Source organism: Natator depressus, chromosome 10, assembly GCF_965152275.1.
Source record: "Natator depressus isolate rNatDep1 chromosome 10, rNatDep2.hap1, whole genome shotgun sequence".
Taxonomy (NCBI): Eukaryota; Metazoa; Chordata; order Testudines; family Cheloniidae; genus Natator; species Natator depressus.
In genome coordinates this window covers 59,368,629-59,395,591 of record NC_134243.1, presented here as the reverse complement: position 1 = coordinate 59,395,591, position 26,963 = coordinate 59,368,629, and the positions used below count along the sequence as shown (strand labels likewise).

Below are 26,963 nucleotides of genomic sequence, written 5' to 3'. Positions count from 1 at the left end.
AATGAATAAAAGCTAATTATTATTTCTAAGGCTTCTGCTATGCTATTGATACAACCCCTCAAAACAGTTTTGAACATTTCAAGAACCAGATAACATACTCAACTGCTTGGGCATATGCTTCAGTTTTCCATGATCTTGTCAACTATCTGCAGTGAGCGAGGGGATGGCACAACTACACACAAAGCCCTGTACACAGTTCAAGATAATTTATTAGATACATTAAACAGACTGTATATGCCAATGTTAGTCCCCCCCATCTCTTACACCATTTCTAGTTCAAAACTGAACACCTGGGTTTCAGAGGGCGCAAGCTACCTCACCCCTCATTGACAGAAGAGACTTACCTATAAAGCCAAAACAGGAGAGGCAAATTTTGAATCTGGATTTCACACCTCAAATAAGTGAAATGAGTTAAGTTTTGCCATAGAAAAGAACGCAACACCAAGCTTAACAGCACCACACTCTGGCCACTTTAATGATTTATTACTAGGGAATGAATTAAGGCATAATGCAGGAGCATGTAGTTCTTCATAAATCACAGAGAACAAAAAACAGACACTGATCACAGGAAAAGCATCAGTAATGCCTTCAGTTTTCCATAAGAAATGAAACAAGATTCCACTATTTCAGATAAATTCATTTGCTATCTTCCAATGATCTTGCTCAGAGCACAACATAGCTCCAGCATATATGATTTCAGTCCTTTCTAATCTCTTATCTGCCCCATGACAAGGTATACTCCAGGTCCAGGACTACCAGTGGTATCAACACACCAGCGGCCTAATAGTTGTCAAGTATTTTTGATCAGCATCATGGCAAAGAAGAGTTTTAAAGAGGAATATGGAGGAGGATAATAGGAAATAGTTGTGTGCATGATTAAAGGGAGCTCCCCCAAGTCTGAGGGGCAGCATGGAACTAAGGTGCTAGCTTGAAAATTTAACAAATGGGGGATGGAAAGTGGGCCAACAGGAGGTATGAATCAATACAGAATAAGAGATGACAGGTAGAGGGTGATAGACTGAAGAGCCATGAAAGTGATAAAGTGATGTGATAGAGTAGGGGGAGCCAGGGGAAGAACCCAAAGAAGGCTGACATGGCTAAACAGATGAGAGAGGGGCAAGACTAAATTTCTGAAGGCAAGAGACAAGGAGGTTACACTAATCAAGATGTGAGATTATGAGAACTTGGACAAGAGTTTTAGCCATGTGGATGGAGAAGAAAGACCACATCTTAGAGATGTTATAAAGAAACAATTGGCAAGATTTAGACATGCCCAGATGTGAAGGCCTAGAGAAAAGTTCACGTCAAAGAGGAAACCCTCATTCACTTCCTCAGTCTGGGGTGCCATCTGGCTGATCTGGTCAGGCCACTTTCCTTTATCAGTTTCCTTCAGGCTGGGCAGAGCTGGAGGGCTCTCTCAGCCTGTCATGCTGGTGCCTTGCAGTTAGTTTCCAGATCAAGTGAAAAGTATAGAGCAAGAGCGAGAGCGACACACCAAAAGGAACATAAGGAAAGACAGATCAGCATCTCATGTGTATCAGACTGAGGTCCTTGCTGGTCCAGTGACGTTGGTCAGGAGTCCTCATCAGTGCAATTGTTTACACATCCTAATGATCAAGGCTCCCCAGTGAAGTACAGGCTCTGGGGTGGTCACAGACCTATAGGCCTCCCTCCCACCCCCGAGTCTAATCCATCCTGTTGATCACCAGAGGCACTTTTTCTTGGGGGGCGGGGAGATCCACAAAGGGGTGGGGGGACATGAGTGGAATACAATATCCCTTCATTATTTTGTTCACCAATTAAATCTAACTCCCCATACACCAATTTTGGTCTATTAAATTTCCAAATTTCATTTGCCTCTTTACCAGTCATGCTTTTAACAGTCTGTGAGTTGCATGAGTAGCCCTTTACATTTGAAAAAAAAAATTCAAATTTTGTCTTCTTATTGTAACTTTTCTATCAACATTGATTGTTAAAGGTTGTTGTAACATTTTATGAACTTTCACCCACTTTCCACCACTTGAACTCACAATTAAGGTAGGTTTCCTACACTCCTTACTACAACTGTAACCCTCTCCTGAAATGATTACCTGAGCAGCTTCCATAGTTTTCTTGCCTAAAGAGCACATACCTACAGTTCTTGTATTCAGTCTGTATATCACCTGACCTGCAGCTGATCAGTGTACCACTCACCACCTGCCTGACCTATTCCACTCCCCGTTTTTCTGTCTCCTCACTTCACCTGCTATTAATCCACCAAAGAATCCAGCTGCCACTTCCTTCAGTCTTTTTTTTTTTTTTTTAATTAAAAGTCTTAGGAAGGGAACATTAAAAGTTTAATAATAAAATGTTATGAGTTGAGGGAAATGCACTTTTCTTGTGCTGTCCAAATGAGATTCCATATGGACACCACCTAGATTTGAATTAAAATAGCTCTTCCAAGACAGTTATGTTTTTTAAAAATATACTACGAAAGTGTGCACTGCTGTTTCACCCTAGCACCAGATTTTTTTTTTATTATGGTGACCATTTTCAAATTCACATATACAACATCTCAAACTTTGTGCTGAAGTAGTCTCCAAAGGGTGACTTATTAGACTGCAGCATTAACTCCTAAAGAGTCCCATCAAGTAGAACATTTAGAACCACAGTGGAAAAGACATTAAGAAATAGCTGGTTAGGAGCAATCCTGCATTGACTGTGAGGGATAGACTAATAAGCATACCTACCACCACCAAAACACTTCACATTTACTATCTATCTAATCATCACAATTCCCTGTGAGAAATCACAGGTAAGCATTAGCCCCACTTTAGTAGCAATGAAACTGAGGTACAGAGAAGTCACTTGACTTGCCTCCCCCCCTGCTCAAAAAAAAAAACAAAACACAACAACAACAACAAAAACAACCACAACACACATTGAAAGTCAGTGTCAGATCTCAAACTAGAACTCAGCAGGCCCTAACCCTTCCAGCCCTCTGCTCACACCATTACGGAGCATCTCTCCCATGTCTAATTTTCTACTTTTACAGCATGAAGGTTGTAACATGCTGTTAAAAAGCTAAGAAACTCAGTGTTGGGTCGCACACTCCATTCTCAGATCACACATACTACAAGTATGCTTTCTATTCCCAATGGGGTTAGAACTAAGGGCAGAGTGACAGACCTAACTCTGAATTTGCATAAGACTAGAAACCTATAATTTTAAGGAAAAATGTCAGTGGAAACAAATGCAAAATTCAGTCAGTGTATGTGCAGCTGGCCAACTAAGAAAACAACACATATTTACATTAATTAAAAAAGCATATTTATTCTTCACCAAGACAAACCAGTTTCATTTTGAAGAATAAAATAGGTTATTTTGTTTTTATCTCAGAACAGAAGTTTACGGTGTCTAAGCCAATATCACCAAGCAGCTCCATGTAATCCCTGCTATTCTTTCTTCTCTTCTAGTTCTGGTGCTTGCAGCGTTTCTTTTAATTTATTCCGTTTTCTGTGATATTGTTCAAATATTGGTTTATAGATGTAGACTCCTCCTGCAACTCCAAGGAGAGCCCCCAGAAAGATATGAGGTAATGGCACTTTACCATACATTTTAACAGCCAAAGCTGTAACTTGCCACACCGGTCTTCAAAGAAATTCTAAAGACATCTGAGTAGCCAACCAAAAATCTTCAGATCTGGATATAAATGAAAGTGAATGTAAAATGTTACTCATTGTAATGTTTGTTGCAGTCCAAAAAGTATGGACAAGTGACTATCACAGTTACTTTGGGTAGGGGCTACTATACAAAAAACAAAACAAAAAATACTCTGACATCACCCATGCACACAATTTCCACTGAAATCAATTTGAACTGTGAACGGATGGGTCTAAGACCAATATTTATATTTTGCACCTAAACTGAGATAGCATAAGAATTATGGCTCTATTCCACTTTTCATGGCAAGAACTCCAACCATGATTAACAATCAGTGTTCAGTTACTGATGGTAAGATAGAAGTGCTCCTCTCTTGTAAACATTGCTTCACCTAAAAAGCAGGTTTCTCTTGGTTACATGGAGGAACTGGATTACACATTCTGTACTGTATAATACAAAGATCAGGAGTGTGGAGGTCTTTAAGCTCACTCTCCAGAACAGGATTGAGGTTTTTATGGGTACTAGTTCCAATATCATCCAATAGATCGCATTTGCCTGTCAGCTCTTCAGTAGAGGGAATGTGTCTGTCCATTCTGTAAAGCAGTGCCATTGTTAAATGATAAACACACAAAAAATATGGCAGAAAACTTTATCTCAGCATTTCCCCAAACTTTTTAGAAATTCAACTCCCCTTCAGAAAGTTGAAGCCGATTACAGTCTCCTTCCACAGCAGCGTCATTAGGACAGCATAGGGAAAATTTACGCCGCCACTGCCCTGTGTCCGTTCGCAGTTGGCGTCTCTCCCCGCGAGGCAATGCCCCCACAGCTAGTGTCTCTCCCCGCGACCCGAGCTCACAGCAATCTGGATTTCAGTGGCGGTTCACTGAGTACTGGCCACTAGGTGTAACTGACAGAAGTGCGACTTGAAATCCCGGTTACCAGCGCCTCGGTGAGACAGACGCCGCACGGATTAAGGCTCGGGGACACGACCCACCAGCTCTTTTCCAGACTCCAGCTCCCGACACCAGCGGGACTAGCCAGCCAGGGCGGGCAGCAGAGGGCTGTGGACTGAAACAGCTGAGACCGCTCGGCACGGGAGAGCTGTAGCCCGAGAGGCGTATCAAGACGATAACGCCCAGCTTCCCGAGGGGGAGGCAGCGTGCGGGAGAGGCGCTGCCCGCGGCCCTTCGCCCGCCCACGGGGCCGGGACAGATCTAGAAATATGGGGGCGGGGGGCAAAAGGGTGGGGAGCAAAGGGGGGGAGACTAGGGGGCACGACCCCAAGGCCTGAGCGCAGCCCCACCCGCGGGCAGCCAAGGAAAGGAACCGGGGGGGAGGGGGTTGCGGAGCAGCTGTGGAGGGAGCGGCACGCGCCCAGCGGCTTCTGTTGCTCCGTGCTGGGCACAGCAAGGCTGAGGGGAACACACACCCTCCCCCCACCCAGATCGTCAATCGGGGCTGTGGTAGAGAAGCGAGAGGAGAGATCCGGGGACATCAGCCCCACAAACCCCTCCTACCGCGGAGCCGCGCGCGCCGCCTACCTTCAAGGCTCCTTTTTCGAACCGATTAAACCACAGAGATGAAACCTCCATAGGCCAGACAAGCTACAAGAAGTACAGAGCCTGGCCCCGCCCTTAAGGACCCAAATGCCCGCCCCTACTCTCCCGCACATGCGCTCACCCAGCCTCCAAAAGCTCCGACATGGCCACAGCCCCGCCCCCAGGCGTCATTCTGACTCCGCCTAATGCGGAAGAGAGAGTGGCCCGCTAGGCCTCGAGGCTCCATGCAGAGAGCGGAATCCGACATGCGGGCGGGGAGTGGAGGCGGGTTCTTCCCCCGTGGCCGGACCCGCAGCGCCGATACCGTGCGGCTCCGGAAGAGAAAATCTGCGCTGTACGGCGCTGCCCCGGGGGCCGGCGGGGAGCGGGGCCCAGGTGAGGGGAGCCCGGGAGAGGAGAAGCTCTGAGGGAAGGGCCTGAGGCTGGGCACGCGGTGGAATAGGCAGCGCTGTGTCCCGCTGAGCCCTCTGACCCCGGGCGGCAGCGATCGGAGAGGGAGCTCTGCCGCTTAGCGAGGCACCCCAACAGAGGGGCAGGCTGTGCCCCGCCGGCTGCGTGGGGGTTTGAGAGGCACCAGCACAGCGGGGCTGGTCTCGGCTCTCTCCCAGCCAAGAGTGGGCCAGGTGCTTGCAGTCTCTTCCCGTTGTTAGTTGGGCAAGTGGGAGGGACCCAAGGGGATTCTTAATTACGCCAGGTTGCGTGTGAGGTGTTTTCTTCAAGGGGCGGGGCGGAGGAAGCAGTTCTTCCGAAACTGTGCCCGCAAACTCGTCTCCTTGGGACTCCAATGTGAGATGTCATTTGCAGCAGTTATGCACTTCAAAACTTCGTATAGCTGCTCTGCTAGACTTCACCGTTGATTAGGATAGGATACACCCATGATTACATGAAGGCGTAAGAAAAGTAGCATGCTCCCAAAGTCAACCGATTACATTAGAATCGAATCTTTTACTTTAAAAAGTTTCTAGCTCACATTTATGAAGAGAAACTGGAGAGGTCAATATAGCTGATGTGCTTGAGTTGAGTTTGTAGACAGCCTCCAGCAGAGGGGGGAGTAGCAGTTGCAGCTAGGGGCAGTAAGGGAGGGAGCAGCCTGACCCCTGCAGTCACCACCAGAGCAGATTAGGCCCCTAAGGGTGTCATTCTGCTGCCATCATTGCTGGGGAAGGAGGCTACCATAACTGACCCTGTAGCAGGGGACTCTGAAGAACGTTGCTTGCCACCACTGAAACCTTGGGAAAGTAACACTTTTTGGTTGCTCCAAGTGTCCTCTATCCTTTCCTCACCTTTCCTTCATGCTTTGATCAATTTTGAAATAGTTATTCTTAATTCAAATGGCCATCATTCACTGGACATCAGAGTCAGTAACCAGTGAAATGAACAGGACTACTCACACCTCTGTCAATTTTTCAGATTCTGCAAAATCAGACACCACTACAGCAGTTACATTCAATTAATGTTTACAAACTTGAGAGCCCGTGGCTTACTTGTAAAAATATATATCTATAAAAGCTGAGATTCCAGACCAGAGAGCAATTTTTTTTTAATGAAGCCAGCTGTGGGGAAGAATAACTAAACCCAAAGCCAGTAACTCTTTCTTCCTCAGTAATAACTGTCCAAGGTACCTATTTGAAAAGTTCTCACTAAATTCAGTTTTAATTTGGATTTTGATCCTTCAGTCACTGCAATTGATTTGATGATACAGTAGTTTACAATCATTTAAGACTTCAACATGGAATCAAACTGGAGGCTGTGAGGAATAATGCTATTAAAGTGCAAACTGCAAAATGAGACATAAAATGATGGAACTTCTTGACAAAGGATTAAGTATGATGTGTATTTTTTCTTACAATGGAAGTGTTCAGAAGTGCTACCATATATCTCACTTCTAAGAAGATCAAGCTACTATACGGTTAAAAGCTATCATTTTAAAGAGAATGCCTTTGTTCAATGATCAATAGCCATAAACAATTATTTCAGTGAATATAACAAGGACTTTCTCTAAACTAATGTTTTGCTTTCTCAGATCTTATTGGCGAGAACATTTATCTGGTCTTGTTTACCATAACTCTGCGAGTACTTAACTGCTTTTTAGTCCAGACAAGCTTTGTTCCAGATGAATATTGGCAGTCGCTTGAAGTCGCACATCATATGGTATTCAAATATCCTTTGCTCTTTGAAGTTAAAATGAGGGGAATCTTTCTCGAATTGAACTAAGTGTGCTCACTTTTTCATTTTGTCATAATTGTGTCCTCAATACTGTAATATCTGTTTATGATGACTTTATTGCCCCAGTAATGCTCTCTCCGCTCCATGCTTTTATATATCCTAGTAACTTTCCTGGAGCTATGTCACTACTACTGTCCTTTTTTGGTAGGAGGCATGTTAAGCTAGAGGTTTCCCTGGCAGTGAGAAATTAACATGACCATTGGCAGAAATCATTAATTGAAAATGGCCACAGAGTAAGATTTTTGACATAGAATCAGGAAATCCTGAGAATAAGCAGAACACTAACAGGAAAACTTTTAAGTTCTTTAAATATCCTTAATATTACTAATTATGGCTACTTGACCTGGGAATGGGCAGAAGGTTTAAGGGGTTATTCATACCCACTACTCTTTGCAACTATCTACAGAGTTTTACAGCTGCTGGCAAAGGATGACGTTCAGCTGCTGGTAAGTACAAAGGAAATATTTTTTAAAAGCTCAGATACTACTTAAAATTAATTTCAAAGTGTTGTAGGTAAGAAATTTAACTGCCCTCCACATAAAATGAAAGACCCAGATTTGGCCATTGGATCCATGTGAGTGAAACACTCGCCGGCGCACGAAGCCTCAATTAAGTTAACGTGGCTCTGCCTGGCCACAAGGGTCCCCTTGCATGGCTCCAGTGGCAGAAGTGGGGTTGAAGATGGTGATTCTTGACCTCTGTCAACCTCTTCAAATGTCAAAGAAGATAGGGTTGTGCCACTAGTAAGGTTAAAATTTTGTCACGGTTATTTTTAGTAAAAGTCAAAGACAGGTCGGGGGCAATAAACAAAAATTCATGGAAGCCCGCAACCTGCCCATGACTTTTAGTACAAATAATGGAGTGAGGGGACTGAAGCCGGGGAGAGGCTGACAGCTCCAGCCCCCACCACAGTCATTGCGGCAGGGGGCTGTAGCTGAAGTAGTTACAGAGGTTCATTGAAGTCATAGAATTTGTGACCTCTGTGATTAAATCATATCCTTAGCCATTAGACTCGGAACACGATGTACTCAGCTCTTTAATTAGCAGATTACTTTGGCTGCAAGTATAAGACCACTGCAAATAACTAACAACTGAACAGAATCTGAGGGTAGGTTTTTTTCAAAAGCACTCGGTATTGACATAACTCTGCTTCCACTGAAGACAGTGAATAAAACTCCCATTGACTTCATTAGAAGATGAGTTACATCATTGTGGAACAATTTTGAAAGTGCTGCCTTGAGTTTCTGGAAACTTTCAATTGAATGTCAAATTGACTGGCTTTCTTTGCTTGGTTTTAATAGAAACTCTGGACTCATCTTTCTCTAGGACTACGGTATTTAAAATAATAAGAGCTTTCCATCAAAATGTACAGAGGACATTTAGTCCTTTAGTTTTGTTTCCTCAGTGGATTGCTGTTTCAAGAATCTCCTAGTTTTATATATTGCAGTTAAACTTGGGAGTTAATAGGGGCTTCAGAAACGAGTCAGAAAAATAAGGAAACTTTCTCTTTTTTTTGTTAATGTAGATTTGGATCCCTAGACTTGTGCAAGCACTTCTGTCAGCTCTAGCAGACGTAAAGCTTTACTCATTAGTGAGACATCTAGAAAATGCAGAAACAGCAAAGTGGGTGGTGAGTCTAAGCCTTGAAATACATGTCTTATGTATGTGCCTTATAGTATTTTAGCATACAGTGTACTGCAGAAATTAAGAAATGGTTTAATGATATTAGTAAATGTCTGAAAGGTTTTAGACTTAAATGCTATCACCACTTTTGTTAAAGGCTATACAAATATTGTATTAACGCTTCCCCCCCCCCCCCATACCCTGTTGTTCATAATTGTTTTTAGTACCTTTGCCAGTTGTGCTCTTGGTTTACATGGTATTGCTGTACCAGAACTCTCACAAACACCATGGAAACCGTTCTTACCATCTTTGCTCTTTTCTACTATCCCATGGAAGGCTCAAAGACAAAGAGCAGGTGAGAGAATTTACACTAACAACATTGGTAACTTTTGGTTGGGATAATCAAAATGGATGCAATTGTTAAAATAATGCTTTCTGTTCATATATAAACTTTTCCTGCCTTTTGTTATCTTCCCTGATGTTTACTTCTGTTGGAACAAATCCACAGGCTTCTGAATTTAGAAAGATTAGTTCAGGTTGTATAAAGATAATATGGAAGGTAACTATTCCTTTTGTTACTGAGGGTGAAATTCATGCAAAGGCACAGGTCCAGTGCAGTGGCATGCAAACCAGTTAAGCCTCAAGGCAAGACTGCATAGGTGTTCCATCTATGGAGCCTTCAAGTTCTCTATATGCCAAGAGTTCTTTGTGCTGGTTCCAAATAAGCTGTGGGGATGGGGCCATAGGAACCTAATCCTTAGTTGATCCAGCAACCCAAGATCCTCAGTTTGTGGAGAAGTTGCAGCTGTTCTAGTTCCTGAGTGGAATGGTAACTGGTGCTGCTGCTACACATCTGCAGGGGATGGTAGTAGGTGTGTAAAATGACTACTCTGCTGTTCCTCATTTCAAACCAAATAATTACCTGTGGGGGACATTAATTTCATCTTTAGGGAAGTGTAGAGACAATTAATTTGTGAGAATTTAAGGAGGACATGAAAGATGGTCACTCAAGCCAAACAAGTATTCAGAGTCAATGTATTAACTAATTTTGAACTGAGTAATTACTCTTTTAAAAAGCCTGTATTCTAGTTAGATACTTAGTCTTGCATAAGTCTTACACAGTTTTTTCATAGAACCAGGCCAATAAGCGTTTGCACCTAAAGATTCAAGGTTAAAGGCAGAGCTGTGTACAGAAGTCTGTATGCTGCACTTGCCTGAGTCAGTGTCCAGAAACATGGTGACATGAAAAATGTGGTAGTCCTGTCACATTAGACCAAAATATCATATAATGAAAAATCAGTTAAGTCTCTTTTTATAATTGTACTCTGACAGTTTAATTAATACTTTCTTCTTTTCTAGTTGCAAATATTTAACGTTGGTAACACTTGCATTTATTATTCGTCCAACTGCTGTAATTCCGTGGATGCCTTTGGTGCTCAGGCATTTCTGGCAAGAACAGAAGAAGGCAGACCTTGTTCTGTACAGCTATATTCCAGTAGGGTAGGTATTTTATTAATTCAGTAAATTATGACACTGTGCCTAATAAATAGTAAGTATTATATGTTACCATCTATACCATACTAACAGGTTTCATTTAGAAATTCTGCTTATCAATATTTATTTTATTTTTTTTAAACTAATAAGACTGTAGCCAGGGGCAGGATACCTCCTGAATGTTTCAACTTAGGGAGATGTGCAAAAGTGAAGAATAAAACACTACGGCAACAGTTTGGAGAAGGGGATTGCTTCCTGTACAAATGCTGTGTATCCCCACAAGAGGGAGGTTTCATGGAAAGATCTCATGAGGGGAAAATATGAGGAGGACCTCCAAGCCAACCAGTGGTTGTTCCGGAAAGGCTAAGTGTGGTGAATCAATCACTCTAAGTAACTGTGACTAGTTTAGGGGACAGTGACACATACACAATGAAGCGTAGAGGCAAGCTGAAGAAAAGTATAATCTAAACATTCCGAAGATGTCAGTTAATACAAGGAGCTTTTTCTTGATTTTTGCAGATTGGTCACTCTAGGGATTTCTTTAATAATTGATCGTGTATTTTTTGGTGAGGTAAGTTGCCATACAATGTCTTAAATTAAATTTGTAAGCATTCTTAACAATTTTGTACTTGGGCAGATGGTTCCACACTTTCCTAATTCAAGGTCACTGTCTCAATGATTTGAGATCTGTACATTCTGCCTTTGGCATCACCTCAAATAACAGTTCGTCTGTATCCTATAATCTTATGAGTATAATTCTAGCCATTAATATCTACGCTTATGTTAAATCACTAGAATGCCATTTCAAATAAGACTAGCAATGCAATGGCTTCTCTATTCACTGATACTTAGTGTCAGTGTTCAGAGATATTTGCCTGTTAATTTAATTATGTACAGAATAACTAAACTTTACACAGTTGTTCTCTGCAGCATATTTTATGTTCTGGGAGAGCTGTAGTGTTATGGTTAGCTCAGCATTAATTTCTGTTAGGATAGCTTAGTTGTAGCGTTTTGGTATTTATTTGCTTCTAAAAGTATTTACAGATCCTAGTTAGCACTGTCCTAGTAAATCTGCTTGTAAAACTTCATTTCTGACATCTTGTGTTACCATAAAGTATTCAGCAGTTTAGTACTTACCATTTACAAAAAGCAGTTTTTGTAGGTATCAGTTATGTAAAACAAAGATTAGCAAAAGCTCTAAGTCATATCCTGCATGTTTTCAGCTTTCACGCTGGTAAAGATGCACAGCTCTCTGTGTAAGAAGTGTTAAATATATTGATGATTGTTGCCGATATTACTGTAAGATGGACAATTTTGGCAAACTTGAAGTTGTCCATCTAACCCAATGTCATACAATATGTAGAAAAGATTTTTTCCAAGCAGGAGACATTACAGAGGTAACAGAGAAGTATTAGAGCAATAGGCAAGTGTGCAGAAGAGAATTCTATAGGGCTCGAAGAGATGTATAAAATATTTAGTGTAGGATTTTCAGAAGTGCTCAGCATTGATCCAACTCTGCTTCCATTGAAGTAACTTAAATATGAGCAGATTACACCGATGTTGAGCAAATCTGAGAATCCTGCCCCTAGTTTTTAAAAGAAAGTTCTATGGACAACCCATGTCTCATGTAAAGGATTCACTAACTGTAAAAGATAAGCCTGTACTTTTTGTGGAAGTTAGTGACCACATAAGACTGATTGTGTGTAGATTTTTAAAACATTTCACATTTGTATTGTTCAGCATAAGAGGCCTATTCTGTATGACAGAAACGTAGTAGAAAACTTTCAAACCATAATGCTTGTAACTTGTATTAACTGCTGAAAGTAACTAAATTGCTTTCACAAGATAGTTTTTACTTTTAAAAACTTGCTGTAATGATTTTCGGTAAAAATGTAAATCATGGTATCCTTTAATGTCAGTGCTGCATAACAGAACCAGACAGACTTAATCTAACATTTTCATACTTAACACTAATTCATTTTTTTAACCTTTCAGTGGATACTGGTTCAGCTGAAATTCTTGAAGTTTAATGTGCTACAGAATTTGGGGACATTTTATGGTTCTCATCCTTGGCATTGGTACTTGACCCAGGGATTGCCGGTTATTTTGGGCACCCATCTACCCTTCTTTATTCACGGCTGCATCCAGGCACCAAAGAGGTATCGGATCTTTCTAGTGGTAGTGGTTTGGACAGTGTTGGTATACAGGTAAGTTCCCTTAAATGTAATGAACTTTGAATCAGTCACATTATTTTTAAAGTCAAAATCATAACTTATTTTCTCTAGAACAAAATAGAGATTAATGCAAAGAAAATTTCATTCAAATTGCAGTGTCCAATTACAAAAATTATCCAAATATTTTACAATAAATTATTCAATGGTATGACATAGCTGTGTTTAACATTACTACAGTGGCTTAATGGAATAATTCTAAACTGATGTTGGTGGCACAGTAAGCGATTAGAGAGCAGATTGGGCATTGCAGCAAAATTGAGAACTTCTTTGAATCATTAAAAGGTGTTTGCTTTCAGCAGCACAGTGAGTTTGAAAGTCTTGTTTACCTGAAGCCACATTCTTTTGTTTAATTTCACTCAAGATTTCTGAAATCGTCTGAAAAGACTTGCATATGGAGCAATTCAGAGATTATTGCAATATAAAAATCTGTCCTGTCTGTTGTCAAAATGACAAAAGACAACCAGAGGTGAAGGCACCAGTTTGCAGGGGATGAGAAATGGCAGTGAGGATTAGTTTGTTCAGTCTCTTCACACACCACTCACTGTAGAAACAGACTGTTCCATGTGAAGGTGAAACAGGTGACCGTGATTATTTAAATATCAAATAATGTTAAACGCCTTCCCGTGTTTCAGAACATGGTATTAATAGAATATAGAAAAATTTTGTAACTGGGTCACAAAACTGAGGGATGCAAAAATGGTTTTAAACTACCTTGCACTGGCCCAATCCTGTACGGCTCCAGTCCCATAGCACAAGTTAAAGTAGTCTGATGCCCTAGTCATGCCCCCTGTACTACCTGCAGGAAGGAAGCTGGCATAGGAGCAACTGTGATAGTTATACATCACTTGATCTGGGTATAATGGGGTGGGCCTCCTGTGGCTGACTCCACAAGTTGTAGGACTGTATTGAGTAGTAGTATGGTCCTAGCTTAGATGAATCTTGTTCCATAGTTGTAGTGTGCCCAAGTACGTTTTCATTCACCACCAGCACTTTTCCTCACTTGGTATTAAGAACAGCAGCTTATGACAAGATAACAGTCTCTCCTTACAGGTTGCATCCTGGCCATATCTTGATAAATAGCCATTGATGGACCCACCCTCCTTGAACACACCTAATTCTTTATAGTTTTGGCCTGCACAACATCCCCTGACAAAGCGTTCCACAGGTTGACACTGCGTTGTGTGAAGTAATACTTTCTTTTGTTTGTTTTAAACCTGCTGTATGTTAATTTCATTGGGTGATCCCTGGTTCTTATGTTATGTGAAAGGATAAATAACATTTCCTTATTTACTTTCTCCGTTTTTGTTGTCCCCCCCTGTACCTTTTCCGATTCTAATATATCTTTGAGATGGGGAAACTAGAACTGCATGCAATATTAAAGTTGTGGGCGTACTATCGATTTATATGGCATTGTGATATTTTCTCTTATCTATCCCTTTCCTAATAGTTCCTAACATTATTAGCTTTTTTGGATTGCTGCTGCATATTGAGTGGATGTTTTCAGAGTACTATCCACTATGACTCCATGATCTCTTTCTTGAGCGGTAACAACTAACTTAGACCCCATCGCTTTGTATGTATAGTTGGGATTGTTTTCCAATGTGCATTACTTTGCATTTATCAGCATTGAATTTTATCTACCATTTTGTTGCCCAGTCACAAAATTAGTAAAGTACTAATTATGATCTAGATTTTTAATATGTTCATTGCCAGGGTGTAAAAACATCTACAGTATGTGATTGTCACAGTAGTCAAGCATGATATTTATTGCACAACTTTCTTTATGTAAGTGGGGTGACTGAATGCTCCTCCTTATCTGTCTGTCTGGAGGTAACTGGCATATGTTAGTAAAGTTCCTGGAAAATGGTAGTTTGTTTGCAGCTGCAGTATACTCCTGTTTTCCAAAACACTATTATCTGAACCACCACATTTTCTGAATCCCTTCTTCGTGCCCCATATATTTCATTCTGGGGGCCAAGGAACGGATTTAGATAATGTGGTGGTTTGATAATAGAGCAGAAATCCCCAGCCAGGACTGCGAGGAGGAGGCTTACAATTCAGTTTTTTAAACATCTGTTCAAGTTGTCTTTTCTATCCCACCTGCTATAAAACATGCTATTGAATCGTCAACAAACCTGTGATTCCTATAATTTTATTTCAGTAGTACCATACCTGTTTTGTTACAGCACGCTGAGCCACAAAGAATTCAGGTTTATATATCCCATACTGCCATTTTGCATGGTGTTTTGTGGTAAGCATTTGGATTTTAAATGTTGTGTGGTGATTACCCTTCTGTAGAAACTTTGTTACATGAAATATAGGCTGTAGTTTAGTTATGGTCAAGTTGTTTAGAATTAGTTTTCTGTTCACTTACAGCCCCACCAAAACAGACTGAATCATAGGGTCAGGAGCAACTATTGCCTAGGTGCACCGCTAAATGGTACCTCTAAAGCAGGGGTGGGCAAACTACGGCCTGCCAGCCATTTTAATCCAGCCCTCGAGCTCCTCCCGGGGAGCAGGGTTGGGGGCCACTCCGCATGGCTCCCAGAAGTAGCAGCATGTTCCCCCTCCAGCTCCTGCACATGGGACAGCCAGGGGGCTCCGCTCCGTAAGTTGCCCCTGTCCCAAGCACTGCCCTCGCAGCTCCCATTGGCTGGGAACTGCGGTCAATGGGAGCTGCAGAGGTAGCACCTATGGATGGGGCAGCTGGCAGCAGAGCTGGCTGGAGGGCATGCCGCTGCTTCCACGAGCTGTTTGAGGTAAGCGCTGCCCTGAGCCCACACCCCTGAGCCATCCCCACCCCGTGCCTCAACCCTGATCCCCCTCCCACCCTCCGAACCCCTTGGTCCCAACCCGGAGCATCCTCTTGCACCCCAAACTCCTAAGCCCCAGCACCACTTTAGATCCTACACACACACACACACACACACACACACACACACACACCCACCCCACCCCCGTGCCCTAGCCCACCCCTAATCCCCCTCCTGGCCTTCGAGCCCCTCAGTCCTAGCCCAAAGCACCCTCCTGCACCTTGAACTCCTCATTTCTGGCGCCACCCCAGAGCCCACACCCCAGAGCCCACACCCCAAACCCAATTTCGTGAGCATTCATGGCCCGCCATACAATTCTATACCCAGATGTGGCCCTCGGGCCAAAAAGTTTGCCCACCCCTGCTCTAAAGCCATAAAAATGAGTTTCTAACATTTAGATTTTCAACAATGCTGCCTTTTAGCTGAATCTGTTCTTTTATTTCCCATTCATTCCTGGGCCCCCTCAAAAATGCTGGGAGTCAAATGCCCTTAAGGTAGTGTCTTTTAAAAAGAAATTGTGTGAACCTATCCTGCTCATGCCCTCTGACTTTTACAGAATTTATTGCATTTGCAATTACATTTAAATGCAAAGGTAAAATTGCACTTCTCCTTTTTAGTTGCTTCATGATGTAGAAAGGGTATTATTTTAAAAAACTCTTATATTAAATTGTTGTTTTGCCTGGGCTGGAAGAATGATATCTCAGAAGCCATGAAAGCTGAGCAAAATTACAAAACAGATTTTTGGTGCTTGTTAACACACACAAAGTTACACCAGTTTAATTTTAAACAGCATTATTTAAACCAGGGCAACCCCGTGTGGACACTCTTATTGCAGTTTAAGCCAGGCTTATTTTGCTTTAGTTTACATTAATTAGAAATAGCTGTAACTAAAATAATCCTGATTTAAATTTAAATAAGAGTGTCTACACAGGAGTTGCCCTGGTTTAACAATGTCAATTTAAAAACTGATAGAAGTGGAACTGGTTCATCTTAAGTTTGTAGACAAAGTCCTAGTCAGGTGTTTTATACCATCTTGCTTTTTTGTTAACAGTCCACTTAATTGCAGAAAGGTAGCCTTTGATAAAGAGTCAACACCCATCACTGTAATTTTGAAGCTCCTGGCTGCTTTTCCCTTTATCCCACAGCTGCTGAAGCATTGCTTAGCACCTAACCCCACTTCCCTTGCTACAACAGCAATTCATTTGGAGTATAGTAACGTGCTTCAGGCCTTTCAAAGTGTTGGAGAGACCAGAGAGCCATATTACTGACAGTGGGAAGTATGTCATGTGCTGTGACACTTAAACCAGACACTTCGGTAACAGTCTTCCCTTATCATTTGTTCAAACGGATTCACGACCCTCTTCTTAAATGATTTCCCACTCCATGGAATTAAATACAGGCCTAGAAAAATTAAGCATTGGCTCTGGTGAACCTGCCCTAATTGCAGCTCTGAATCACAAAATAGGTTCAAGAGCTTAACCTCTCATCAACTTTAGAGTGTGGAATCCATAGAAAACATGCCCTTTTTTTCTATTCTAAACAAAAAACTGGAGGGGGCAGTGACTTTGACTATTTAAAAATAAGGAACTGTTTTGCTTCTAATTTAACCATGACTAATCAATTTTCAGTAAGTTGCACTATGTCAAAAGAGGGCTGTAGACTAATAGTTAACACTTGCCTATCTGCTTAACTGTTTTATATTTCTCACTTTAGGGTATTCTCTTAAACAGTTGAAGACATGGAAGAAATCTGCAATAACCTTCCTGCTTTTATCAAATTTACTCCCAGCCCTGTACACTGGTTTGATTCACCAGCGTGGCTCTCTTGATGTCATGATGCATATGCAGCAGCTCTGTAACAATTCTTCTAACCAATCATGGGCTTCTGTCTTTGTAATGATGCCATGCCACTCTACTCCTTTTTACAGGTAATAAAGTAGCTAATACAGTATGTAATACTAAATCTACTCAAGCATACAATTGTTTCCCCTCAAAGATACTGAATTATTTGAGAGATAATGTGCATCTATTACCAAATTGTTCCATCTGTATTAACTCTGTATGAAATAATAAATTGGAAAAATGGATTTCATATTGTTTGTTCCACCCAGCATCTCCATTTTTTCCTGTTTTACCAAAACAGCTTAGAGTTAGACATATGTGATGGTCCCTTATGCTTGCCCTAGCAGTATGCGTTGCTTCACTCCTTCTCCAATATTTAACTACTGCGGGGAGTCAAGATTTAATACTTATTTCCTTGACTTCTGCTACCTGGTTAACAGATAGAACTATTATGTATGACATGACTAAAGTAACTCTTCCAGTATGTAACACATCCTGATACATATATAAAAATTAAAGGATTGATACAATATAATGTTATTTTCAAAGTGTGCTCCAGTATAGGACTGAGGTCACTCAGGATGGTCTTTTTGCTATTAAAATCTAAAATAAATCAGATTGTGGATTATTGCTTCCTATGAACCTTTCCAATTGCAACCACACTCACTACTGGCACCTCATTTTACTTTCTGTATGCTTACTTGAAATACAGAAATGAGAAAACAATATGTATCTAGCACAGAAAGATGCACCTACTGATCATGGAAAAATAAGAGAACAAGATGTTTTACAGACTACAGTATAGCATCCTTAATTGAAACTAAGATCTAAATTGATCACTTAACACTGGATCTCAACCATCTGTTTTTTTTTTTTTTTCTTTTCCCCCTCCTAGCCATGTTCACTGTCCTCTACCAATGAGATTTCTTCAATGTCCTCCAGACCTAACTGGAAACGAGAGTTACCTTGACGAAGCAGATATATTTTACTCTAATCCACTCATGTGGCTTAATGAGGAGTTTTACAATGGTACATTACCTACTCACTTGGTCTTCTTCAGTGTGCTAGAACAGGTATGTTAATTGCAAGTTAACTTTATCTAGATCAGGCTAAGAACACAAATATGCACAAGAAATAGAAGGGAGAGCTGAAATTGCAGCTTTGAAAATGACCTTTAGCCTTTAAAAATGTATGACTTGAACATTTGCCCAAAATACAGCATAGTTACTACTATGTCACTGGAGTGAAGGGAAAGATCCCAGAGAGGGCATGCATGGGTACCCAGCAAATCCTTTGTGCCATGAAGTACTGCTGTGCCAAGGCAAGTTTGAGGTGCACAGACACAATCTACACGGTTTGCACTGAGTGACTTTATGGGCATAAAGTGAGTAAAGGAGTCTGCAATCAGCAGAATTCTTTCCCCTTGAACACTTCTGTAAAGTCCAAGGTGGGGGCGTTGAGCAAGATTTCACTCTAACCAAGGGTCATGATATGGTATGGTTTGTATTTCTCCTTCCCACAACACAGAACCTAACTTCTATAGGTAGCTGAGTGGTTGGTTTAACAGAAGTTTAGGAACACAGTTCTGTACCCCACCAGTATAAAAATGCCAGACTGTTTGGAAATGAAAGTGTATTTATTTACAGGAAATATCATCATTTCTTGCTCTAAATGGTTATGAGAAAACTGCTACTGTCTTTCACACCCATATGCCTCAAGGACGAATTGGAAGCCACATCTATGTCTACACAAGAAAGGTGAAATGAAGCATGCTTCAAGATCAGTTTCTGAACTGGGACCAACTTAAGTCAGTATTGCACAGTGGTGTCTTGGTTAAACAGCCTTTTAGTACAGAACAGAGGGCAGTGATACTTAAAAATAGGTAAGCAAAATTGACAGGCCTGGCTCAAATTTATAGCCAGTAGATAAGGATTATACTGGACGTAACCGGTTTAGTGATGCTTCTTCACTGGTGGAAAAGTTGAACTTAAGTGGCAATATTCTCATCTTATCTCTTGGTGTTAAGAGTGGAGGGAAAAAAACAAAGTTAATCTGTCTTAGGACTTCTATAAATAATTAACAGAACACCAGCAACAGCTACTGCATGATATTTGTTGTGATTTAGAGGAGAGGAGTAAGACAAGACTTCTTCGTAACTCTATGGGACTGTACACCTATGCTAAATTTGTTTATGAATAAAGACTTTTACCCACAACATCTCTTTATTTTTCTTCCACAATATGAAGATGTGCAAGAAATTTCAAGTGCATATGTCAGCAAGCTGATTAGAATGCAGCACAGCAAATTCTTCATAAGTCAACAGGCTCTTGAACCCCCAAAAAAGACAAGAAGCAAGTATAAGATTACAAAACATTAACAGATATGTTGCCATAATTTAGATCTACTTTCTGAAGGATGAAATGAAGTTAGTACACCAAACCATGTTAATTACATGTACATTATGTATGATTCAAGTTTGAACTATACTAATGGAATGCAATTAAGCCTATTTTTCACAGAAAAGTCACAACATACCTAGTTTCCATAACAGTACAACTACAACCAAAATCACTTCCAAAGAACAGTAAAGCAACACTAGAGAAAATGATTGATGCTTTTGAACAGCAGGGTAAAAATCAATCTGTATAAAGAAACACTTGCACCTTGCAGTTTTGTTGAAAAACAATTAGTTTCCATTGAGGAACCACTAGAAATTATCTACTTATCTTCCTGATTTTACCATACACAAATTACTTAATATTTTGGATCAAAGGGTAATTGCCCCAATTCTATTTCAAGATTTGCCATGTGTCTTCCATTACTGCGACCATGTTTATGCCATTTACCTTCTCTCTTATTACGGTGGTGGTGCTTCTGAGTTTGTTTTTCATGTCTGGAACTTTCAGACTGTGTGAAAGTAGGCCTTTTAGCAGGACGACTGAAAGGAGTAAACAAAATTTGGTTAGAGCTGTTGAAAATATCTTAATAAAATCAACTACATACATGATTATTATTTCACTACCAGTGCTCAAAGGAGAGTTACAGTTGGTGGGGTTTTTTTATTTATTATGTGCTTAGTACTCTCAAAATGTACTGAATAGATTACCCAAAGCCCTAGTTAGGGTCAGGGTAAATAAACTCCAGTGCAAATTTCCATACCACACCACTCTGCTTGACTTGCAGGGAACACAGCACTGGTTAGGACTGAACAATACTCTTACATGAAGACATTTGGACCATACGCAAACCAAGTTTCAAATAGAAACATCTGCACCATAATGTATGTCTGTGTATGCACAATACAAGCACTTATGTGGAGGGCTGGGGGATGCAGTTAAACAGTTGTACCTCATCTTTTGTGTTTTTTGCTATGATAGGAACTCCAAGGAATTTTATGCTTGTACTACAGTCTCACATCCCACACTTTTGAAGCAAAAGGCTATACAGTCTTACTTTGCTTAATATTCTCACCAGTAGTGATAAATAACGTAGTCACTAAATGTATTTAAAATTAAATGCCTTTAACAGTAAACAGATGTTTTAGTCTCATTCAGAATTAATTCAGAGCATAGAAAAACAAGCTGCCCAATAATAAAGTCATGAGAAATCAAAATATTAAAAAGCTCTTAATACTAAAATGGGACAGGCAAATTAAAATCTAGATAAATAAATACACCTAGTTAGATGTGGTGCTTCATTTACCAAAACCAGGAATTAGAAACTACCCCTTGATCATTATTACCAATAAAGAAACAGCTGAGAGTTGTTCTCTAAAAGCTAAACTGCAATAAGATTAAAAAAATATGACAAACTATTTCAAAAATATTTAAAAAAGAGTTGAGTGAGGAAGGGAGCAGCACAGTAGTCCAAAAGACAAACAGTACATTTACATTTTTAATATAAAACTGCTCTTGCTCTAAAAGGTTAAATATGCTTTATAGAGAAGAGTACAATGGGAAAAGTTATGTTACTGTCCTACTGTAAACTGGAAGAAGAGAGAGATACAACTTTTTTTTTTTTAACATATTAGCATAACTTTGCCTCTCTCATCAGATCAAAATGGACTTATTTCCCTCAAGAGGCTAAGAAAAAACAGTTAAAATAGAATGTAATATGTAAGTGGAATAACTCAGTTGAAGTATTAAAAATCCAAGCAAAATGCATCATCAATAAGAAGGGTCTTAAGCAGGGGAAGAAAGTGATTACAACACCTCTGAAAAAGCTTTATTGTGGGGCTAAAAGATCAAGATCCACACCCAAGGGACAGCTACAGCAAAGCTCAGTCACCTGGCAAGCTACAGCGAAATGGTAAAAACCCCTAAAAAGCTGGTAGAGTCATATGTACGAGGAAAGAACTCTCAGAAGAGTTATCAAATATACCTGTCCCTCCCCATGAAGGGGTTTAAGAAACAATGAGGGGGAGGGGGAGGGAGTGTTGTTTAAAAGTTATTGCAATTTTATTGGTAACCAGTGTTAAAAATGGATGCGGGGGGGGGGGGGGGGTTACCACAGATGCTCAGGCCAGTAAGCAAGCATGCTGTTGCATTCAACAGTTGCTCCAAGCAGCAATGCTTAATCTTAATCCAGAACTATTTTCTAAAGGAATCCCCCACACATTAAAGCTGTAAAAGGTACAGTGGAATCTGTGCTAATGTCACTTGCCCCAACAGCCAATAAAATCTGTCCCCATGAGACATCCCACCACATTCATCTTAGGGTTAAAAGGTAACAATGATACTAATTCCTTTGGTGTCCTTAAAAACTATATTTTAATTCAGGAAACATTACATAAAAACCAACCTGGGTCCATACTGAAGTGAATTATCATAATGAAAGTAGTATCTGTAGATGTATTTATCCAAATCCTCAAACATCCCTTCATGGTCACTTTGATACTCCTTCATGTCCTCAAGATAATCCTTAACATCACTAACAAAGTCCGTGAACAGCATCTGGTCATGTATAAAGATCCCATTATGGAAAAACTTATTGATGAAATTCTCTAGTTCTCTCCAGTGATGGAAACTATCTACTTCTTGCTGCAAATATTTTTGCATTAACTGATTAAATTCTTCAGCCCTAATAGGGTCCAGTACTTTGTTAAACAGGCTAATAAATTCCTGATGAGCGCATTCAAAAATACCAGAGCAGCCCTTTAGGACAGAGTGACGTTTTCTGTTACATTCTGGGTTATTGATGCATTTCTGTGAATTACTATCTTTTTCAAATGTAAAGTGAGTTGATCTCTGTTTTCTTCCTTCTCTGAATTCTTTTTTCATGCTAGGCCCTCTATGGTGTGTATACTTAGAAGGATTCTCATGAGTATTATATTCCCGAAAAACAGTTTTACCTTTTTTGTTTGCCTCATATCTTTTATCACCAGACTTCTTCTTTTCATCAAAGATGTTTTTAGTTGTGTCTTTGAAGTGTCTGAATGTGGACTTCACAGAATCAGAGAATTTTTTCAGGTTTTCTTTCACTGCTTCTTTAGCCTGTTTAATCTTTTCTTTATGATGTCTTACAAACTCCTTTGTGGAATTCTTCATGGCATCAAAAGTTTCTTTAACTGAGCCAAAAAATGATTCTTTGGACTTCTTTTTGGTCTTACTTGTTCCTTTACCATCTTTCTCTTGTCCTTTTTTATTAGTTTCCTGTTTTTCGGTTTGGTCCTTCACTTCAACATACAGTTTTTCCCACAAATCAGAGCGTTGTTGTTCAAAGTTTAGCTTCTTTTCCAGCTCTGTTAGTCTTCCCCGCAAAGTTTCTATTTCTTCGTTCTCTCTTAATGTATTGTCTGTGTCTGTGTTGTCAGGTGTCAGATGAGAACTTAACTGCTCCAGTTCTTCTCTTAGAACTTCAGTTATATGACGTTCTTTGTCTAGTTCTCTCCTCAACATATGTGCTTCTGCAAAAAGTGTCTCCTTTTGCTTAAGAAAGTTGTGTATTTTCTGCTTTTCCTCTTCCAAATGTACCTTAAGTTTTTTATTTTCCATGACAACTGACTCTGTACTAATACCTTTATCTTCTAAGTTTCTAATTTGTTCTCTCAGCTTCCTTAACTCTTCCTGCAGCAAGTCCAAAGCTTTTTCTTCCCTCTCCAGAGATTCCCTTAAGCGCTGGTTTTCTGCAGTAAGACTTATTTTCTGAGATTCAAATGATTTCTTTTCTACCTCAGTAGAGATCAGACATGTTGCAAGGTCTTGTTTTAGTGACTAAACAAACAAAAAGCAAACAAGCAAATTTATTAATCTTAGAATTCATACAATTTAAGTTTGAAAAAGGTAAAAGATTAAGAATTCATAGCATCATCCAACTAGTCACAAAGCATGAGTGTGATTCGAGCAGTACACTGAATAACAGTCCTAAAACACTTGGTATACTGGAATGACTATTGGTCCGTCAAGTCTGGTATCCTGATTCTAGGAATGGCCTATGCTTAAGGCTAAGATTTTGTCGTGGTTATTTTTAGTAAAAGTCACGGACAGGCCATGGGCAATAAACAAAAATTCACAGAAGCCTGTGACCTTCCCTGATTTTTTACTAAAAATAACTTGACAAAATGGGGACGGAGGGGGATCCTGCTCCCACCGCTGCTGCGGCTCCAGGGTCTCCGCCACTGCCCACGGCTGCTGCGAGCTGCAGGGTCCCCAACTGACAGCTCCAGCCCCGCCGCCCTGGGGCTGATGCGGAAAATGTCACGGAGGTTTCTGGACCTTCCATGACCTCCATGACATAATATTAGCCTTAAGTGCTTGATGCTTCAGAGGAAGGCGAAAACATCCACAATCTGTTTCGGGAAACCCAGACACCTATATCTAACCATGCAATGCTCCATCTGGTATTGGGGTGCAAATTCTTCCTAACAACTGCAAGAATAAGCTCATATACTAAAGCATAATGTTGTGTTAGCTTTATCTTTGGATGCGTAGTTAAGTTAAACATGATTTAAAAGATGTTTCATTTTGGCAATACTTCCGGGGCCTGATTTTCAGGAAGTACAGAGTTCTAGATATTAAAAATGGAGGTTACTTGCCTTATAGTAACTGGAGTACTTCAAGATGTGCGATCCCTATGGGTTTTCATTGTGGGTGCATGCAGTAGAACCTCAGAGTTATCAACACCTCAGGAATGGAGGTTGTTCATAACTCTGAAATGTTCGTAACTCTGAACAAAATGTTATGGTTGTTCTTTCAAAAATTTACAACTGAACATTGACTTAATACAGCTTTGAAATTTTACTATGCAGAAGAAAAATGCTCTTTTACCTTTATTTTTTAGTAGTTTATGTTCAACACAGTACTGTACTGTATTTGCTTTTTATTTTTTGTATGTGCTGCTGCCTGATTGTGTACTTCCAGTTACAAATGAGGTGTGTGGTTGACTGATCAGTTCATAACTCTGAGGTTCTACTGTATGTTCTCCATGTGCCTGAGACCAGAAGATTTTTCAGTAGTGGTGTTTGGCAGCACCCACGCCCTATGCCACTGAGAACATAAGGGGCAGCTTGGGTGACTCCCAAGCAGTACTCACTGTGGAGGGGAAGCTGCAAGGAAGAATGGTACACCACAGATTCTAGGATTGGTGAACCAAAGGAGGTGTAATGCCTAGTAAAGGTGTGAATGGAGTCCCAAGTAGCCACTCAATGGATTTCTGAGAGGGGAACTCCCTGCAGGGAAGCCACTAAGGCAGCTTGTGTTCTGGCTGAGTGGATCCTGACACTAAGGGGAAGGGCCACCATAAGCTCATAGCAGATGAGACTAAACCCCAAATCCATTTCAAGAGTCTTTGCAAGGAAATCGCTTCTCTTTTCATTCTTTCAGAGATGGATACAAATAGCCTCAGGGACTTTTTAAAAAGCTTTGTCCTTTGTAAATAGAAACTTAACGCTCTCCAGCTATCCAAAGAGTGCTTCCTAGGGGGCTCACAGGGCCTTTGATGACAGGACTGAGAGGCAGGATAGCGTTTGCAAAAGAGCAACTTAGAATTTTTCTTCTGGGTTGCCAGGGTATATATCACAAAGGAGCAGAGAGTTGGAAATCCAGGCCTCCACTCTTAAGCAGTTCTGATGAAATACTGTCAAGTCTCAGGCACATGGAGTGCATATGTACCCATGGTGAATACCCATAAGGACCATTACTCAAAGAATAACCAATATCTTGAAGTCAACTTCAACCAATAGGCAGATATTACAGATCACAGAGGTTAATGTGCTCACAAGAAGAACAACCACTTAAGCAGATTGCTGAATTCTGCAACAGCTTCCATGTCTGGATGGTTTTAAAATGTAAGCCCATGCAAAACACACTGCAGTGCTCTGTCAGGGTGACAAAGGGATAAATAACTTCTAGGTCTACATCCAAAAAATTGCTCACAATTTTATGGCTGTGTGATAATGAAAAAAAAAATCAGCCTAACTGTTGCTGCTACCTGTTCTTCTAACAGAGGTAGAGAGTCTAACCAGATCCCCAGGATGTAAATGCAGTTGGCAAATGGCTCAAAGGGGCCAATAATATTCCAACCACATCTTCTGGTTACTTTCTTCATCCACCTGGTCAAGAGATGCTAGAGTAGGGAACAAGTAAATCAAACCCTGCTCTCCCCTTACCCAAAACAGGGTGAGGAATTAAAAATGGTACTGTATGATCCCATGTTTATTGTGTCTCACTGATTCCATTTCAGGTTTGCTCAGTCTACAAATAAAATGTAGGGCTGTTAACTTTACAAAAAAACGTATCCCAACTGGGTTCTTAGAGCCCACATTATTTCTGTTCCATGGATCATCACCTGTAATCAATATACTGCTAACTGAATTCTGCCCTCAGTGACTCCTATGTTACTTCAAAAAGCTATTTTACTCTTAAAATTTGATCAAATTATGAAGTTTTTGGCAACAGGTTAAAAAAAAAACTTTTTTCACTATATAATTTATAATAAGGTTACGTAAGAATTTAAAAGAATTTAATGAAGAAAAATATGTATTATACATATGTACTGTTGAGACATAAATTAAAAGGCAAATAAAGGTCCAATAAAAAATATAGCTGAGTTATCTGTAGAAAAGAAAAGGAGGACTTGTGGCACCTTAGAGACTAACAAATTTATTTGAGCATAAGCTTTCGTGAGCTACAGCTCACTTGATCGGACGCATGTAGTGGAAAATACAGTGGGGAGATTTTCTATACAGAGAACATGAAACAATGGGTGTTACCATACACACGGTAACAAAAGTGATCAGGTAAGGTGACCTATTACCAGCAGGAGGGTGGGGGTGGGGGGAACCTTTTGTAGTGATAATCAAGGTGGGCCATTTCCAGCAGTTGACAAGAACGTGTGAGGAACTGGGGGGGGGGGGGGGGGGAATAGTTTAACTTTGTGTAATGACCCATCCACTCCCAGTCTTTATTCAAGCCTAAGTTAATTGTATCCATTTTGCAAATTAATTCCAATTCAGCAGTCTCTCGTTGGAGTCTGTTTTGGTAGATGTTCAGGTGAACAAGCCTCCGATAATGTGGCTGATGTGATTGGGCCCTA

General features: G+C 40.5%; 3 protein-coding genes across 5 annotated transcripts in view; 1 reads left to right on the top strand and 2 right to left on the bottom strand.

Annotated features, from left to right (window-relative positions):
- Positions 1 to 3,398: 3,398 nt before the first annotated feature.
- PIGBOS1 (PIGB opposite strand 1) lies at positions 3,399 to 5,297 on the bottom strand. The gene is made up of 2 exons (XM_074966313.1): positions 5,184 to 5,297; positions 3,399 to 3,681 (listed from the first exon to the last, which is right to left on the bottom strand). Exon 2 carries the CDS (start codon positions 3,594 to 3,596, stop codon positions 3,435 to 3,437), a length of 162 nt encoding a protein of 53 aa, XP_074822414.1. The 5' UTR covers positions 3,597 to 3,681; positions 5,184 to 5,297; the 3' UTR covers positions 3,399 to 3,434.
- Positions 5,298 to 5,375: 78 nt separating this feature from the next.
- PIGB (phosphatidylinositol glycan anchor biosynthesis class B) lies at positions 5,376 to 19,663 on the top strand. 2 transcript variants are annotated; one of them, XM_074966306.1, is made up of 12 exons: positions 5,376 to 5,576; positions 7,225 to 7,360; positions 7,756 to 7,873; positions 8,953 to 9,057; positions 9,275 to 9,405; positions 10,491 to 10,550; positions 11,064 to 11,115; positions 12,540 to 12,751; positions 14,965 to 15,029; positions 17,305 to 17,518; positions 18,328 to 18,505; positions 19,079 to 19,663. In XM_074966306.1, exons 1-12 carry the CDS (start codon positions 5,387 to 5,389, stop codon positions 19,196 to 19,198), a joined length of 1,581 nt encoding a protein of 526 aa, XP_074822407.1. In that variant the 5' UTR covers positions 5,376 to 5,386; the 3' UTR covers positions 19,199 to 19,663. The 2 variants fall into 2 exon arrangements, with proteins under 2 accessions (XP_074822407.1, XP_074822406.1); XM_074966305.1 differs by having other exon boundaries at positions 10,410 to 10,550.
- Positions 19,088 to 26,963, bottom strand: part of CCPG1 (cell cycle progression 1) — a 56,393-nt gene continuing 48,517 nt past the window's right edge. Inside the window, exons 8-9 of one of the 2 annotated variants that reach the window (XM_074966303.1) lie at positions 22,233 to 23,644; positions 19,088 to 20,370 (exon numbers count right to left, since the gene is read on the bottom strand). In XM_074966303.1, coding sequence (XP_074822404.1) covers positions 20,187 to 20,370; positions 22,233 to 23,644 — 1,596 coding nt within the window. In that variant the 3' untranslated portion in view covers positions 19,088 to 20,186. The remainder of the gene's footprint in view (positions 20,371 to 22,232; positions 23,645 to 26,963) is intronic. The other variant, XM_074966302.1, reaches the window with a different exon arrangement.

What these genes read in the sequence shown, in the direction of transcription:
- PIGBOS1 (XM_074966313.1), bottom strand. Translation starts at nt 3,596, where the DNA reads ATGTATGGTAAAGTGCCATTACCTCATATCTTTCTGGGGGCTCTCCTT.
- PIGB (XM_074966305.1), top strand. Translation starts at nt 5,387, where the DNA reads ATGCGGAAGAGAGAGTGGCCCGCTAGGCCTCGAGGCTCCATGCAGAGA. An exon ending in TACAGCTATATTCCAGTAGG is followed by an intron (nt 10,551 to 11,063) that starts GTAGGTATTTTA and finishes TGATTTTTGCAG; the next exon opens with ATTGGTCACTCTAGGGATTT. An exon ending in ATTTTGCATGGTGTTTTGTG is followed by an intron (nt 15,030 to 17,304) that starts GTAAGCATTTGG and finishes TTCTCACTTTAG; the next exon opens with GGTATTCTCTTAAACAGTTG.